The 18998-nt window shown below is 41.9% G+C and overlaps 1 protein-coding gene across 1 annotated transcript in view; it reads left to right on the plus strand.

Annotated features, from left to right (window-relative positions):
• LOC137423211 (uncharacterized) overlaps positions 1-18311 on the plus strand; it is a 92496-nt gene extending 74185 nt beyond the window's left edge. Inside the window, exon 7 of the mRNA XM_078773616.1 lies at positions 12551-18311. Coding sequence (XP_078629742.1) covers positions 12551-12735 — 185 coding nt within the window. The 3' untranslated portion in view covers positions 12736-18311. The remainder of the gene's footprint in view (positions 1-12550) is intronic.
• Positions 18312-18998: the final 687 nt, after the last annotated feature.

Genomic DNA, 18998 nt, shown 5'->3' on the forward strand with positions numbered 1-18998 from the left:
GGTCTTCAAGCAGCCATCAATCATCTGGACTGGTCTCCCATCTCTACTGCCTCTGACATCAACTCATCCTGGGAATTCTTCCAAAGTAAATTGCTCTCTCTCATGCACAGTTTTATCCCTTCTCGTCTTCAGTTGTCATACCCTTCCTCCCGTCCATGGTACACGGAATCTTGTGGTGAGGCTATTGCCCAGAAACAACTTGCTTTCGTCTCCTGGAAAGCAAATCCAACGGAAGGAAATCTCATTTCCTTTCACAAAGCCCGAAACAAGTGTGTGTCCACCCTCAGGACCGAACTCTCTTATCTGTCTCCCTCTTCCAAATCCTGGTGGCGTCTGGTAAAATCTGTTTCTGGTGTTTGTTCCCCCTCCATCCCCTCCCTCACCTTAAATGGCCACACGGCTGACTCCGCACGTGAAAAAGCCGAATGCCTCAACTCTGTGTTTGCCTCTAAATCTTGTGTCCCAAACCCATCCCTCTCTGTACCCACCGTACCCAGTCGTACCCAGCTGCTCCTGGACTCTGTGTCCTTTCCTCCTGACAAGGTGGAAAAGTGTCTGTCAACCCTCGACTCTGATTCTGCAACTGGACCTGACGGCATCAGCCCACGGGTCCTAAAATCATGTTCTTCCGCTCTTTCACTCCCTCTCTCTGTTCTCTTCACCCTCTCTTTTGCTCAAGGTCATCTTCCATCTGCTTGGAAATCTGCCAACATCACCGCTTTGCACAAAAAAGGTGCAAAAACAGATCCCAGCAACTACAGACCAATCAGCCTTCTCCCAATTATCAGCAAGGTCATGGAATCCATCATTGCTTCAGATATGAAATCTTTCCTCTTCTCCAATGGCTTGATCTCTGATCATCAATTTGGTTTCAGACCTGGACACTCCACTCTGGACATGCTGCTTCTGCTTTCTCAACAATGGATGGAGGTCCTCAATGCCAAACAGGAAATTAGAGCAGTCTCCCTTGACATATCACGTGCCTTCGATACAGTCTGGCACCCCGCTCTGCTCAGCAAACTCTCCTCTTTTGGTATCCATGGAAATCTCCACGCATGGCTGGCGGACTTCCTCTCTAGTCGTAGTCAACGTGTGGCCCTGAATGGGTTTCTCTCATCTCCTCTTCCTGTTCAGGCTGGAGTTCCCCAAGGCAGTGTTCTGGGCCCTGTGCTTTTTCTGGTCTTCATCAATGATCTCTCTGACTCTCTTGAAAATCCTCTCTATCTCTTTGCTGACGACTCTACTCTCTGTCGCTCCATTCTTCATCCCTCAAATCGGCAGTCTGCAGCCTCCTCACTCTCTGCCGACCTTGACAAAATCACAGACTGGGCAAACAAGTGGAACATGTCTTTCAATCCTGACAAATCTCACACTCTTACGATGTCTCTCCGAAAAGACCGACTGGACAACCCTCCTATCCACTTTCTGAATAATCCTCTCCAAGAAGTTCTGTCACTCAAGCTTTTGGGTCTCACTATCTGCCATGATCTTTCCTGGAAAAACCACATTTCAAATCTGGCCTCCAAAGCCAGTCGCCGACTGGGCATCCTCCGTCGTGCGAAGTCCTTCCTTGGCACACCTGAGTTCCTCACCACATACAAGGCTTTCATCCGCAGCTCAATGGAATACTGCTCTCCCCTCTGGGCTGGTGCTCCTGCCTCACACCTAGCTCGCCTTCGCGCTGTTGAAACCAAAGCATTCAGAATCATTGGAATCTCCCGCGATGAAGCTAACTCCAAGGGCCTCTCACTCACTCACCGCAGGCAGGTTGGTGGTCTTTCCGTCTTCTACCGACTCCTCTCTGGCCTTGCCCCCCCCAGCTCTCTCTGGGCTCTGTCCCGCAAATATTCCTACAGGTCGCACAAGATCTGCCTGCAACCCTCTTTTGGTTAAACTGCCAAAATCAAGACTCTCTGCTCACCTTCACTCCTTCATTCCTCTTTTCTCCCGCCTCTGGAACAAACTCCCTCACTCTCTTCAATCCCACTCCGCCCTCCAAGTCTTTAAAACAGCTGTTCACCACCATCTCTTATCTTCCCCCATCCAAAACCTTGATCTTTTCTACCCCCGCTAATTTCACCCCAATTCCCCTTTTTGAAATACCAACTTCTGTCCTGGAAGTCCTTGGTGTCCTTGTGCTTTATACTTCTCCCTCCCCCCCCCCCCCCCCTTCCCATGCCTCCTCCCCCCGGGCCCTCTCCCTTCCACACATCTCCCTGCTCTCGGATGTTGTGTTTGTGTGCTTCCCCTTTTCTCCCCATCTTGTCTTCCGCTCTCTCTTTTTGTGTATTTTGTTTGTCTGGTCGATTTGTTTGTGAAGTAAATGTTAGCTCTTTCACGAGCCTCGATTCAGTATACAAAAAAAAAAAAAAAAAAAAAAAAAAAAAAGGTATGGAGACAAAAGGTCTGAAGGTGAATATCGGAAAGACGAAGGTGATGGCAAGTGGTAAAGCATGTGGTGAGGTGGAAAGAACTGGGAAGTGGCCCTGTGCTGTGTGTAGGAAGGGTGTCGGAGTGAACTCCATTCAGTGTACAATGTGCGCTGAGTGGGTTCATCAAAAATGTAGTGGTCTGAGAGGGTCATTAACCAGTGTGGCAGCTACATTCAAATGTAAGGTGTGCACAGAGGGAGCTGCAGATGGAGGAAATGTTGAGTTGGATCTTGGAGACGGCGTGAAGCTGGAAGGTGTGAAAACATTTTGCTACCTCGGAGACATGCTGAATGGAGAAGGTGGATCAGACTCGGCAACGGTTGCTCGAGTGAGATGTGCATGGAAGAAGTTTCGGGAACTGGGTGGCGTGCTGATGATGAGGGGAGTGTCGTTGAAGCTGAAGGGAAAGGTGTATGCTGCATGTGTGAGAAGTGTTATGATTTATGGGAGCGAGACATGGGTAATGAACGTAGAGCAGCAACGAAGGTTGGAAAGGGTGGAAATGCGAATGGTTCGGTGGATGTGTGGAGTATCGTTGAGAGAGAGGAAGACAAATGATGAATTGCGAAAGATGATGGGAATAGAGCCTGTGATTGATGCTGTGAAGAGGAACAGGTTGAGATGGTTTGGTCATGTGTTGAGGAAGGATTGAAGTGACTGGTTGAGAAGAGTGATGGAAATGAATGTAGAAGGAAGCAGAGGATGGGGAAGACCGAAAAAGACTTGGCTAAAGATGGTGGAAGAAGAAATGCGGGCAAGGGGGTTAACAAGGAGAGATGCAGAAAATAGAGCAAAATGGAGAAGATTGTCATGGGGACCGCAAGGCTAACCCCCGCTCTAGCAGGGAAAATGGCCTTTAAAATGCATGTTGTTGTTGTATTTAAGTATAAGAAGCTCCTATATAATTTCAGGGACTTCTTGCAACTTCAGTTGTCTTTCCTACTTTTCTTTTTTATCCACTTAGAGTAACCAATCACAAATGCAGGTAATTATAGAATGCTGTTATTAGAGATGTTCGTGCAGTTTGTAAGAAGTTGATGATCATGTACTGATATTATAACATTGTACTTGGGCTGCCAATTTGTAGAGTCTCAGTTTGTGGCTACACTACAAGAGTAATCAAGTACTGTTGTAACCAGTGGAGTGTTTGTAGAAGCTTGAAGCAATAATTGATGGTGTAAATGATGCAGTGATGTAGGGATTTTAATGTGATGGCAATACTGTTAGCTACTCTCGAAACCAACATCATCCCTATCTTGTTTCGGACCTTTTTTAGACTGTATTTTGTCATCCCTACATTGCCTTTTTAATTTAGCATAAATTTTTTTATTCACTTGTTTCTGTAATTTTTTACAATGTGGAATAACACAATGGTATGGGACTCAGAGGATACCCAATCTTGGAGCAAAAGTAGCAAGATATCTTCTTTTTTTTTTTCTTTTTTTTTTGTATACTGAATCGAGGCTCGTGAAAGAGCTAACATTTATTTCACAAACAAACAAACAAAACAAACCAGACAAACAAAATATACAAAAAGAGGGAGCGGAAGACAAGATGGGGAGAGAAGGGGAAGCCATTTTATCTTGGTCAGCAATGTCAAACACTGCATGTGTTTCTATATTGTCTTACGTAACCCTGACTGTATCTTGCAGCTCTGTCTTAGTGCTCGTTTCTCAACAAGTAATGTCTTCATCCAGCCTCAGGCTACACGATGACCTGCACTTAGAAATGCCCAAAATAACTGGTGTGGTTTCCCTCTAACCAATAGGGTGGGGACAGAGGGGAGGGGCTGCGCCTCTCGAGAGGTATTTATGTACAACCGGACGTGAAAGACACTCGTGGTTTTTACTGTTTTGCTTACTTGAAATGTCAATAAAACTTATTATACAGTCAAACTGCAAGTGTCCTCGATAAACGACTACGAGAGTACAAAAAGATACTCCAACTTTTGTTTTGTATCAGAGGGGAGGGGCTGCACCTCTCGAAAGGTATTTATGCATGGCCGGACGTGAAAGACACTCATGGTTTTTACTGTTTTGCTTACTTGAAATGTCAATAAACTTATTATACACTCAAACTGCAAGTGTCCTCGATAAATGATTATGAGAGTACAAAAAGATACTCCAACTTTTGTTTTTTCTCATTTTGGCCGACATTTTTTTTATCCACGTCATCCCTACATTAGTACGTAGAGTCGATTTGCCAGCACACTCTCTGATAGTTTTGTAAAATTAACTTCAATGAAGAACTTTATCAAGACAAGATATAAGTATTTATCTGTAGTATCCAAATTCTGGTTCTGAGAAATCAGAAGACCTCGGTAATACTTGAGTAGATTCTCCCCAGACAAAAATACTCACTATAAATCATCAGAAAGACGTTGGTGAAATACACTGTACACGTGACACGCTTATGTGTGCATGTGCATAGTAAGGTTCAGGGTTGATCGAGTAAGCGTGGGGAAGGGCGTGGCCTTGCCAAACTATGATGGCGTTGGTTGAGTGAGTGTGAGAGAACACGCTCTCAGAGAGTATCTGTAATTATTTAACTGTAGAAATATACTGGCGAAACAAATTATAACGAAGGATTCTGCACCAAGTAAAACTCCAGTCATTGCCATTGAGAGAGATCCAGCTCAGAAATACACAGTCTGAATAATTAATAAAATATTTGAGTAGATGATGTTCTACTATTGATTTACAAATGTTGTCATACAAACTTTATAGACGTGCTCACCAGTGGCGTACTGAGGGTATCTGGCGTAATTATTTTTTTAAATCACTATTTTCCCCTCCACCCCCTGCCTCCACCTCCCTCTCCCAAATCCCCAACCCGTGGCCATAGGCAATAGGGCATAGACTTAAATAAACTAGGAAGATGGAAGGAACACTAAATATCAGTTCAAATATTTATTAGGCCAAGTAAAAAAACAAAAATGTTTCTCGTCCCCGCCCGCTTCCTTTTTGGTCGCCACCTACTTTTATTTACTATTTAATACTATTTTTTTTAAATATATACTTGTTTAAAAAAAAATCTTTTGCGAAGAAACTCGGTCTAAAACTTGCCGTTTCCGGGCGTTTGCTGATCGTATCTTGTGCATTGATGATCTGAACTATTATGGATCCCGCCCTCTAACGGAACTTCCTGGTTAATACATGCTAGGCTTAACGCAGACACTTTGTGCTAAACACGGTCAATTCTCGCAGCGGTTGTGCACTGGGTAAGTGCAATTTACGTGTAAAAATCTTGCATTTCATACTTTTAATGGTACAAATTTGAGTAGGGAATATGACGATATTCGTGTATGTAAGGATCAGCCTTCCAATGAAACTACAGTAGTTGTTTTTTAGGATTTCATCAATCTTTTGGTCTGTTCTCTGAGTCGTCCCCAATATGAACAATTCTTGTACTATTAGTGTATTATTGTGTATTTATATTAAACAAGGACACATACCAAATTTAAACATTGTCATTGTTTCTTTTTTGTTTTATTCAAATATAGTTTGTCCGGTGTAACACATGACATGTGCCATTGATTGATTCTATTCATATGCCATTTAGTTAAAACATATATTTATTTGCTAATTTGGAAATGAAATTGCAGGCCTTTCGGTAACAATCAACACTGGCATGTTTCACATTACATTGGACAAACTATAGTCTTTAAGTCAGCCACAGTGGTCATTCAATTCATGGCAGCCATCTTGGAAAAAAAATAGCAAAAAAATGAAAATAGTATATAGTAAGGGCCTCCCTCCTCCTTTTTTCAAAAAAAGTCCGGACGAGAAACTTTTTTTTTTTTTTACTTGGCCTTAAATTCAGAGTTTGAGTAGATTCCTTGCTTGTTCAGTCTGTTCCATATGAAGGCATTGGCTGATGCACTGACGTAGCGCATCTGCCGCCGAGAAACCGTGACTCATAATTTATTGTTCACGTGGTTTGCTTTTGTCTTGACCCTCGACTGGAGGGTTCGTGATCACGTGTGCGGTGTGCAGCACTGGTACCTCGCTATGATTTAATTTTCATAAATGTAACACTGAAAAACGAGGCATTTCCCGAAGCGTGATATTTCTGCTGATATTATTTAATTCCACATTAACACCCATAACGTCAACACTGACGCAAATATGTCTGGCTGCCCTGCCCCCATCAAGTTGATAGACCGCCATAGCCACGCCTACCCCGGTCCTATTCTTTGACAAAGGAATGTAGTTTTACGTACTTTTCGTGGAATCCTTTCAAGCTATTACATTTATAATACCAAAGGATGTTGCAGGAAGTAAAACTCTGTCAGATAATAGCAGAATTATTGCCATTGATAGAGGCAGCTAGGAAATATGCCGTCGGGGGAAGATTATTATTATTATTATTATTATTATGAACAAGAAGAGGAATTCCTGGGTTTGACCGATCTCGTTTTGTCGCTTTATTTTGCTTTTGCCTTGGTCTGGAGAACTGAAAAGGGATCCCTGCCTCGACAATCAGCTGAACAGACCAAGTAGGCTCTCACATGTAGCCTAAGCGAGTTTCTAAAGAAGATAATCCAACTTTAGTTTTGTATGTAGCAGATGGGACAGACTTTTTTTCCCCCGCACCATCCCGACATAGAGAGTGCTAGCGTAATCTCTGATAGGGCACGCAGCACCACCTTAAAAGCGAGAACAACACTCTTTGACGTCACGACATCGACCGATACGCCTCTGCCCACATTATTATAATACTTGTACCAACTTTCATTTAAATCCATTCAGCTGTTCTCAAGTATTACATTTTTACCTGACACAAGATTGTTCTTAGTGTCGGCACAAGATTTACATTTTGGGGATATGGCCAAGACTGTTTCATGGTACGGTAAGTAAAAATGAACTTTTGTATTGGATCTAGATTAAAATTAAATTCGAACATGTGGAATGTGATGCCAGGGCATTTAAAATTATGCAATTTGAACTCAACATCTATCGTCATAAGACAATACAGAATACCGCATCTTTCTCTTGTTTTATGACTCGTGGATGACTCGTGGAAGATTGTTTTATAACTGTGTTATGCGCTCGGCTGGTGATACAGTCACGTGAAACAGTAAGTACACCCCATGTAAAGTTTTGACTTTTTCAACATACTTCAATTTGATCTCATTTCAACAATATTGACAGATAAAGGTGATATAATATAACAAATATCATGAAACATTTACATTTTGTAGTCCATTGTATAATTTAAATAAACATAAATGCAAATTTCGCATGTGGAAAAGGTAAGTACACCCCTACATTTATCACTACAAATACCTAAAATTAGAATCAAGTGCACCAGCTCAGGTGCAAATGATTAGGTGCCTGTCTTATTTAAACCTGAGACATTTAGTTTGGTTTGCTCTTTGTTGTTGAAGTGTGCGGCGTCACCATGCCTAGATCAAAAGAGCTCTCTGAGGCCTTCAGATAGAAGGTTATAGATGCCTACGAGTCTGGGAAGGGATTTAAAAAGATCTCCAAACAATTTGAAATCACTCATTCGACTGTCCGGAAGATCATCTACAAGTGGAGAAGATTCCAAACAACTGCCAACTTGTTCAGGCCAGGCCGCCCCAGCAAGTTCAGCCTGAGAGCAGACCGCAAGATGCTGAAAGAAGTCTCTAAGAACCCCAGAATGTCATCACAGGACCTACAGGTAGCTCTTGCCACTGTTGATGTCAAAGTGCACGAGTCTACCATTAGAAAGGCTGCACAAATTTGATCTACATGGGAGGTGTGCCAGGAGGAAACCTTTGCTGTCCAGAAAGAACATCAGGGCAAGACTAAAGTTTGCCAATGAACACCTTGGCAAAGACCAGCACTTCTGGAACAATGTGCTCTGGACAGTTGAGTCAAAGGTAGAGCTATTTGGCCACAGTACCAGAAGACATGTTTGCCGAAAACCAAAGACAGCATTTGACCACAAGAACCTGATACCAACTGTAAAGCATGGTGGTGGAAATATTATGGTTTGGGGCAGCTTTGCTGCATCAGGGCCTGGGCAGCTCACCATCATAGAATCCACTATGAATTCTTCATTGTACCAGAGGGTGCTTGACGATAATGTGAGGCCATCTGTCGGAAAGTTGAAGCTCAACCGAAGGTGGACCTTGCAACTTGACAATGACCCTAAACATCTATCTATAATTCCAGTAATCTCTGTGTGTCTGTATGCGACCGCTGTTTCTCGACAACTACCGGTCCGATATACTTGAAACTTGCCAGGTATATTGCTGGGGACCCGAGGATGTGCCTTTTCAAGGTTTGAAATTAATCGGACAAGTGGTTCCCAAGGTATGGTCACCGTACTCGCAAGCCGTTCGCTTTGGCTTTGCGAATGGACCAAACCATTTCATGTAAATAGAGGGGGGGGGATAGTCACCGTACTCGCAAGCCGTTCGCTTTGGCTTTGCGAATGGACCAAACCATTTCATGTAAATAGAGGGGGGGGGGGGGGATATAATTTTAGATATATATATAGTACGGGCACGCCCTAGTACCAGTAAATCCACCAAGGAATGGCTGAAAAGAAAGAAATGGAGGGTTCTGGAATGGCCAAGTCAAAGCCCGGATCTAAATCCCATCGAGATGTTGTGGGGGGAATTGAAACGAGCTGTGCATGCAAGAAACACCTCAAACATCGCACAACTGAAAGAATTCTGCATGGAGGAGTGGGCAAAAAATTCTCCCAGTCGATGTCAGAGACTGGTAGACAGTTATAAGAAACGCCTACTTGAGGTTGTTTCTGCCAAAGGGGGCAATACCACCTATTAGAGCCATGGGTGTACTTACTTTTTCCACATGCGAAATTTGCATTTATGTTTATTTAAATTATACAATGGACTACAAAATGTAAATGTTTCATGATATTTGTTATATTATATCACCTTTATCTATCAATATTGTTGAAATGAATATCAAATACCTGTATGTTGAAATATGTTGAAAAAGTCAAAACTTTACATGGGGTGTACTTACTTTTTAACGTGACTGTAGATGGTTGGTTGGAGCGGCTTTTTGCTTATGCTCTGCTGACAAAGATGGTTTTAGAGTCGTCATGTGCGCAGCTGGTGGGGATGTTTTTGCACCCACGAAAAACCACAAATACGCGAAGCTCAGGGCCACGGATGTAGAAGCAGGTCACGTTTTTGAACCGTGAATATGCGGGGTCCGATAATACACAGGGTCCGTTAATGGCGAGGTTTTATAGTACTTGAACACTGTAGAACGCAAATTGCCTCATTACCACTTTCAGAAATCCCGAGTTTTGCAGAACAGTACTTGGACATATTAAGTAAGGCGGTGTATGAGACACTGCCTGAACGGCGGTAAACTTCCGGAATTTTTTTTATACGACCTTTAAAATCATTTTATTTCAAGTTAATTATTTATTTCAACACTGTGCAGGGTAAGGTGTTCTATGAACTCTAGTTTGTATTACAAGTTTTGTATCAGTTCACTTCAGCTCACAACCAATTAAAATAACATCCATCTTAATCCGTTTAAGCAATTTGCCCATGCAGTTGTGTTTTTGGGGATTTTATACGGTTCTTGTTGTGTCAACTCTTATTCCAGGATTTTCAGTCGTTTAATATGCAATCTTCTCCACTGACATTTACTTTGCAGTATTGTGATTTCCTCTCTGAAAGGTACCAACTGTGCACTTTCCTTTGAGCTGTCTATCTGCAATCATTCAGTGTGTAGTCCCTCGAGGTTGTTAATATGGGCGTGTGTCTGGGAGCATTAGGTGGACGTTAAAGATCCCACAGTGTATTTTGACGAGTAGGCGAGTATTCACCCATGACTTGGCTAAATGCCAAATTATTGCCTTGAATTATTGTCTTGTAGAAGAGAGCACAACTGCACACCCATAATTGATGCAAACCAGCTGCACACTAATTATTTGATTGTTATTCCCTGTATTGGCAAATTATTATTGTTAATATATTAGAGCATTTTATACTCATAGTATATCCAATGAAAATTATTGAGGTAATCTGAGTTTCTGTAATGTAATCAGTAATGCTGTCGGACTTCTGACCTGCTAGTTCAATAATGAAACACTGATGATCAAATACATGGAACAAAATTTGCAAAGTGGATTTATCACCAAGACTCCATGCACTTGTTTAGGTGATGCAAACATTTTTGACTGGTCATGGGCCAAAGTGGTTTAAAGTCAGCTTGAATGTGAGTCGAAGTGGATTGAGATGGGTAAAGATGGTTATTTTTTCAATGTGGTTTCTGCTCAGATGGTCTTGAGCTGAAATGACTGGCAACCAGGAGAGCAAGAGCAAGGGTGAGAAAAAGGGGTTGTACTTTTATTTTCAACAACGGGTTGGGAGAGGGTTTAAAAAGGGGAGAAAGGAGTTTAGCACAAGACAGACAAATGTTTTGTTTATTTGTTACTTTTTGTTCCCAGGATGTGTGACATTCTTGCTTTTGGTTGACAAATGCATAAAATGTTATGAACTAGATCGCAATGTTTTATTTATTTATTTATTCTTTCTTTGAACGATTTGTATATCACGCAAAACACATGTGCATCTGAGTATCATTATATCATCTGTGGAATCAAGCTGATTTTATCAACTATGATTTGAGTTTGGTTTTTATGCCTCTGCCCCCGAAAGTGGCCGGAGGCATTATGTTTTCGGGTTGTCCGTCCATCTGTCCGTACGGGCTAAACCTTGTTTTTCTCAACAACCACATGTTCGATTGAGACAAAACTTTCAGTGTAGGAGCAACACCCAATTAGAATGTTTTTATGATGATTGTGATGTCATAGGTCACGTGGTATGGATTAAACGGTCATCTTGGATTAAACGCAAATAATTCAAAAATTATTTCTCAAACTGCTGAATGGAAAAATTTGAAACTTGGCACATTGTCAAGTACTCCCAATGGGGAACAAAATCATGATAATGATGACATCATCGATGAAGTGGTATACCAGCCATAAATGTTTTCAATTGAATGCTTTATCCTAAACATCTTAAATTTCATGCACATGATCCATGACCCATTTGTATTGAAATATTAAATTTATGACATGGTTTGGCAGCCATATTGGATTTAACCTAAAACCTTTAAAACAACATCTTCTCCCAAACCACTAAAGTGATAAACTCAAAACTTAACATGTGTCATCGACTAGGCATGGCGATTAAAAGTTGATCACGAAAACGTCATTGGTCACATGGTGTGGCAGCCATATTGGATTGAAGGAAAATATAAAATAATGATATCTCAGAAACCGCTTACCCTATCAATGCGAAACTTATCAAATGTCATCTAACACCACTGCTGCTTATAGTTTGAAAATGATGATGTAGGTCGCATGGTTTGGCAGCCATTTTCGATAGAAAAATGAACCTTATCTGATCAACACAAAACTTCACAAATGTGATCCCATACATATGCAGAGTGTACATTTTTGATATCATAATTCACGTGGTTTGGTGGCCATATTAGCTTGAAAGCCGATATTTGAAAAACACCCTTCACCAAAACCGCGTCACCGATCGATGTGAAACCTGTCATGTCTTGTAAAAAAAAAAGTGATCCTTGAGAACAGCTGAAGGGATTTAAATCCAACTTATTTATTTTTAGGACAGTCAACGAGGGCATCTACCCGTTGTCACGGGCAGGGACTACGCGAAGGCATATTGGCGACGCAGTCGCATTGCTCTAGCTTTTGTTGTTGGCACACACATCCTAATGGCGATTATACAATAATTCACTGGGGTTTGGTGATTAGATTGAGTGCATATGGGTATGTCCAGAGTGCTGTGATGCAGGTTGAGCCAAAGAAACAAGCACTTCATACTCTTATGTAAATTTATCCTAATGTAGGATGCTGCACAGCTGTGTCCTGTCTCTCTTTCTGTTGATTATCTTGTTCATGCACACATTCAACTTCAGGTAATATTAATCTTCCCATTTTTCAAATCTTTGCCCTGCCTATATTCCATGCTTTTAACTAAAAAAAAATGCAAAGCTCTCTCATGAGATTTAGCCAATGCAAAAGAGTTGAATGAGGTTTCTGTGCATTATTTTTTCTTTTAAATTTGTATTATACTCCTTAACCACTAACTGTTGTACCAGATGGAACGAGTGACCTGCGGAGTGGAGCAGAAGGTACATCAGGAGATGACAAGAGTGAGGCCCCCTGCCCATTGCCGATGTTACAAACTAACAGCAATGGTGATGTTACCTTCCGCTGTCAAGGTTGCGGAAAGTGCTACCTGTGGCCGCCGTATTTACGCCATCAACTACGGAATTGCTGGTGACTCAAAGGTCATTGTCATAGGTATATAATTGTGACTTTTGTACTCGGTTTGTTTTTTTCGCTTGTCAATTTGTTCTTGCATTCCATGCTTGGGCACAGTTTCCTGAGAACTCGGCATTGAACAAAGTGAAGAATCTTCGTCCTGAATGGTAATTTACATTCATACTGTCACAAATGTGCTCTCAGCTCACTACACACAAACTACGAATGCCGCTGGAATTCCATGATATAGAGGAAGACGTTGAGCCCAAGAAATATCCTGCAACATGTCTAGACTATCAAGATCTGAGAACATTCTGCTGGGATGGTTCATATCAGTTCTGCAAGGAATGACTGTGTTGGTGGAACTTTATTTAAGCCACCATCAAATTTCACTTTTTTTCCATGTGACATAAAGACAGACCATAGGCAACCATCTGAGACAATCCCCATGACATTGTAGATAGCAGAAGTAAGTAATGGCAGCTTCTCATATCATCTTCTTGCCAGTTTGATTTGGCCTGACAGGTAAACTGGACCAGCCTTGCACATGGCTGTCTTGACTAGTACTCACCATTCTGTATTTTGCCAACTACTTCACATGTGTATTTATTCATCCTTTCTGGGTTGTTTGTTCTTTTAAGATGTCGAGTTAGTCACAAAAATGTACCCGATATAAATTGTTTATTAAATCTGTTGTTTTATTAATTCAAGACCATGTAATTTATATGATGCATAAAGTAACTCATAACGTTTTTTTTTTTGACTCTAGCAAATGTTCGAAATGACCTCTCTAAGCTCTGCATGCTTAAGGGTACGTGTTTCACCTCCTCTCTAAGCTACCCTCGTTGCAGCATCTTTGAGTTCAAGAATATTCATTGGGTCCCCTGGGAAAACATTTTCCTTCACAAATCCCCACAGAAAAATAAACAAATTGAAATGCGAGAGGTCAGGAGATCTAGGAGGCCAAGGAAATTCAGATCAATAGGAAGTTAATCTGCCAGGAAAGTGATTATTGAGCGAATGCGTGGACTGGTGAGCTGTATGTGCAGTTTCTCCTTCTATCCCTTCAAAAACGTTCATCACGTGCTACCCACTTGCAAACTAAAATATAATTAATGTGGAGCATGAAATTGGTCATTCTCAACTCAAAACACAACTTCCACATGAACAATACAATCTCGGGAACTTTTCCACAAGCCTCATCTCTAGATCTGTTTCAATTTGCTGCAGGTACCGAGGACACACTAAATTCGGAGTGATGCGGTCACCACGTCACATAATTGCACGCTCTCAGCCAATCAGCATTGAGGATTGCTGTCCGGGCATGTGGTTAGAGTTTCACTGTTTTTCGTCGTAAAAATTACTGAAATTTGTGAAATGTAGTGAATTATTCATGTGGAGGACCAGGAGATGACAGACTAAAGGAACTTAACCAAAAAAGTTGGGATAGAGTGGATTTTGCAGAAAAATGGATGGAAATTGTTGACGAGGGCCAACGAGAATTTGAAGCGACAATGCCACACTAGTTCCAAGCACTAATGAAAGAAGGTAGGTTGGCTTATCAATTAAATTACAAGATAGGTCACTGAACATTTGTCAGGTGAACGACCTAGGTACCGTGTTTTCCTGTTACCCTTGCATGCATAAACTTGTCAAATCTATTGACAGCTTTGAGAATGAACTTTGGAATGAGGGTTCTGAGTTAGCTTAGGTTTCACTATGCACTTGGATTCACTTTGATCCATCGAATGAAAGATGGATTCCTTAACAGAGTGCGTCATTGCAAGCTCATCCAGACTTTAGTCTGGTGAGCTAATGTGATCGAGCATTGTCTGGAGTTAATTCAGTCAATGAGTGAGTGAGTGAGAGTGCGTAAACACTTCAGTCATTATCAATGAACCAAACACACAATTTCAATGAAACTTTGCCACAAGCTTCATATCTGGTGCCTAACGAAGGTGGATTGTTCGCTTCAAAATCTGCACTCATTAAGGGAGTCGACAGGAGGTAGGGGAGGGTTTTTGACCCCCCCCCCCCCAAATAGGTATTTGCTCTCCCAAACTGCACACGATTTCAATGAAACTTGACCACAACCATAATCACTCGTAATGCACAAAATCAGGGTCTCGGGTAGTTTGGGGGGGGGGGGGGGGGGAGTTGGACCCCCTGAAATACGAGTAGGCATTTGCTCTCTTCTCCGAAGCCACCCATGATTTCGACGAAACCTGACTACAACCGAAACTTGAATACCACTGAAACTTTCCAGCTGGCTGGGTGTGGGTACCTCCCACACCAGCCATAGTACCTCGGCAAAGGAATTGTGTGACTCAGACTCATTGGGACTGACACAAACTGTCAATTTCCCGACCCGGATCGCACTCAACGATACATTATCTCTTCTAGACTTCGTTATGACAAACTTTCCTGCAAATGTCTGCTGCTCTTCTTCAGCTCCAATCGGTTCATCTGATCATTTGCTTGCTAAATTGGACAGCTCTCTGGCCATTCTCAGAGAGCCGCCTCAGCATCGACGAGTCTTGTATTTCACTCAGGCTGACTAGCATGGTCTTCAAGCAGCCATCCAACTTCTGGACTGATCTCCCATTTCTACTGTCTCTGACATCAACTCATCCTGAGAATTCTTTCAAAGTAAATTGCTCTCTCTCTCTCTCCCTCTCCCTCTCCCTCTCCCTCTCCCTCTCCCTCGCCCTCACCCTCGCCCTCTCCCTCTCCCGTCCATGGTACACTCAATCTTGTGGTGAGGCAGTTTCCCTAAAATAACTTGCCTTTGCCTCTTGCAAGGCAAATCCAACTGAAGACAATCTCAGTTCCTTCCACAAAGCTCAGAACAAGTGTGTGTCTACCCTCAAGAGAGCCAGGAAACAATATCTTCTACTCTCAAGACTGAACTGTCGAACCTTTCTCCTTCCTTCTGGTGTTCATTCCCCTTCCATCCGCTCCCTTACCTCAAATGGCTACACATCTGACACTGCCCTTGAAAAAGCTGAATGCCTCAACTCTGTGCTTGCCTCAAAATCTTGTGTCCCAAACCCATTGCTCTCTGTACCCACCATACCCAGTCATACCCAGCTGCTTCTAGACTCTGTGTCATTCTGTCTGTGTGTCAAGGTAGAGAAGTTTCTGTCAAACCTTGACTCCGATTCTGCAACTGAACCAGACGGCATCAGCTCACGGGTGCTAAAATCCTGCTCTGCCGCTCTATCACACCCTCTCTCTGTTCTATTCACCCTCTATTTTGCCCAAGGGCAACTGCTATCTGCTTGGAAATCAGCCAACATTACCGCTTTACACAAAAAAGGTGCAATCAGCCAATTACAACAAGCCAACAACAGACCAATCAGCCTATTCCCAAACATCAGCAATGTCATGGAATCCATCATCACTTCTGATAGTAAATCTTTCCTCCTCTCTAATGGCTTGATCTCAGATTATCAATTTGGGTTCAGCCCAGTTCAGTCCTCTACTCTGGAAATGCTGCTTCTGCTGTCTCAAAAATGGATGGTGGTCCTAAATGCCAGACAGGAAATCAGAGCCGTCTCCCTTGGCATATCTCTTGCCTTCGCTATGGTCTGGCACCCTGCCCTACTCACCAAACCCTCCTCTTATGGTATACATAGAAATCTCCACGCATGCCTTGTGGATTTCCTCTCCTGTCGTAGTCAACGCGTGGCTCTAAATGGAATTCTCTCATCTCTTCCTGTCCAGGCTGGATTTCCTCAAGGCATGAGCATGAGCCTTGTCTTGTCTACAAAAATAATAATAATAAAACCTTCATCGCCCGTGATGGACTTAATATTGTTCACGGCATTAAAACTATCAGGGTCTTAGGAGGTCTTTGAGTGACTATTGCTTCTGATCCAGATTAGCTTCAGGACCCACAGTCCTATTTTTCAGCTACACCTTCAGTCCTGAAGAATTTGGTTACCACTTGAGATGTTGTCTTGAAAACTTGAAAATAATATATAAGATATAAATTAAATATAAGAATACCACTTGAAAACTTGGCTGAACAGTACAACCCTGATGGAGCTGATACTCTGTCTGACAGTGAGGAAGATGATTCGTTTGAAATTTCTCACCAAATGGTGCAATTCATTACATTTGTATGTTCTCGGTAATAAAAGCGATACTTTTATTGCAGTTATTACTTCATATCAGACTGCGATAAATGTCTCTGTCAATACAAAGATGTGTTTCTTCTTGGCCAAAATCACATTCACTCGATGAGTTTGTTATCCCCCACATGCATGCATTCAAAGACGAATAACTCCTCTGCATGAGGGAATATCGCTTGTGGAAGTTATTTTTTGAAATCAGCACACCAACCTGTATGGGAAAGAACCATTTCCACGTAGTTTGCAATTGGGTAGTGCAAAAACGTTTTTCTAGCCATTTGTAGAAGCAATATATTACAGCCTATTCCTGTTGAAACCAAGCACCAGGAACGTTTCTCACGTGACTCCAGAAAAACGTGTTCAACATGTACGTAACATTCCGCATTCACAGCCACCCCTTCCACAGTATCCCAATCTTCAAAATAGTATGAGCCGTAAATTTGATGAAGACTGAGACGCACCGTTTTTGGGAGGGGAAAGGTAACTCAAAGTGGGCTGGTTTCTCAATGCCCCAAAACTGACAGTTTTGTTTGTTTACCACATCATTCCAGTAAACATGATGTCTGTCGGTGATAATTATGTCGTCGATGTTGATTCCTGCTTGAACAATAATCCTACTGAATTACACGCAAAATTCATTACATCGACAATCGACATCGGAGTTTAACTGCTGCATACATTGGATTTTGTAAGAGATAGTCTTCAGATTAGACCTTAACACTCTCACAACACTGCTTTGAGACGGCAAATTTCATGTGAAATGTGCCTAGTTGATTTTCTAGGACTCCGCGCATTCACTTCGCTAATTCTGTTTACGGTCTGGAGAGTTCAAATAGAATGCTTACCTTTCCTAATTCGCTAGATCCTACATTTCTACCTACGAAGGTTTTTATTTATTTTTAATACATTTTTCAAATCGGGTACATTTTTGTGACTCGCCCTGTAAAATGTTCTACATTAAGTTACCTCTTGCATTTGTGAATGTGATACACTCAAGTGTTCATATATTGCATTAGGCTTTTCCTTGTGTTGTGTCTATGGAATCAGTTGCAGTCAGAACCTGGGGCTCATGAACCAAAATTACATAAAGAAAAAAAAAACTGACTGCAACATTTATACTTAAGTCATGATTACAGATTGAATCATAATGAGATTTTGTATTTCTAGCAGCACAGCTTTTTGCTGCTCATAATACAAATTGATTAAAGGGAATACCAAGTGGGGTATAATTTTTAATAAATCATTGAAATTTGTATTACGCAAGGTGACTTTAAACCCTTGATATAAAAATTACTTACGAGTTTTATCTCGACGCTAATGAAAAGCGGTTTAAATCTCAAATCTGGGGTTTTCCAGCTGAACTTCTGTCACCTGTACTGGTGTGTGATGTCCCACATCAGAAAACATTGTCATATGGAAAATAAAGTTGAGACTGGCTGAGTTTCCGAAAATAACTCCAGCACTTAAAGTGAATCCAACATTGGTTTTATGAAAGAGATGAATGGTGCAATAATGGACATGATGATTCACAGGTATTTTGTTGAGGAATGTTGGAACAAAGACCTACGAGTTTGAAATATAGACACACCTCAAAGTAATCCAAGACTCAGGCAAGGCTCAATCCAAAACTTCAAACCACCAAAATTAAGGTGGAGTAGAGACTACATTAAATATATACAGTAACTTGGTTCTTCCCCTCCCTCTCTCCTTGGCAACAAATTCCAATGTAGCCACAACGAAGACCACTGCATTAACACCAAACACTCTACAACCAAAACGTTGCCTTAAATCTAAGTCTACAAGCAGTGGGAGTGATGGGGGTGTAAAAATAAAAAGTGACTGAAGGAAGGAAAGAAATTAGACCCACAGTCTCAAAGATACGATGATCCATACGAGATCTGACATGTACTTTCACATGTCAGGGAGAGGGATGATAGGAGAGGAAAGGGGTGGGGGGGGGGGGGGAGGGAGGGGAAGGGGAGAGAGGGCGAAGGGGAGGGAGGGGGGAAGAGGAGGTGAGGGTTCTGAAAACCTGTCTGTGAAAACACGATACCATCTATTTATCACATACGCAATAACGGCAGAATTTCCCTCTTCCTCTCGTCTTTCCCTTCCCCTCTGCACTGTATTTTCCATATGTGAGGGT

Source organism: Myxine glutinosa, chromosome 3 (genome assembly GCF_964187855.1).
Source record: "Myxine glutinosa chromosome 3, kmMyxGlut1.1, whole genome shotgun sequence".
NCBI classification, from domain to species: Eukaryota; Metazoa; Chordata; class Myxini; order Myxiniformes; family Myxinidae; genus Myxine; species Myxine glutinosa.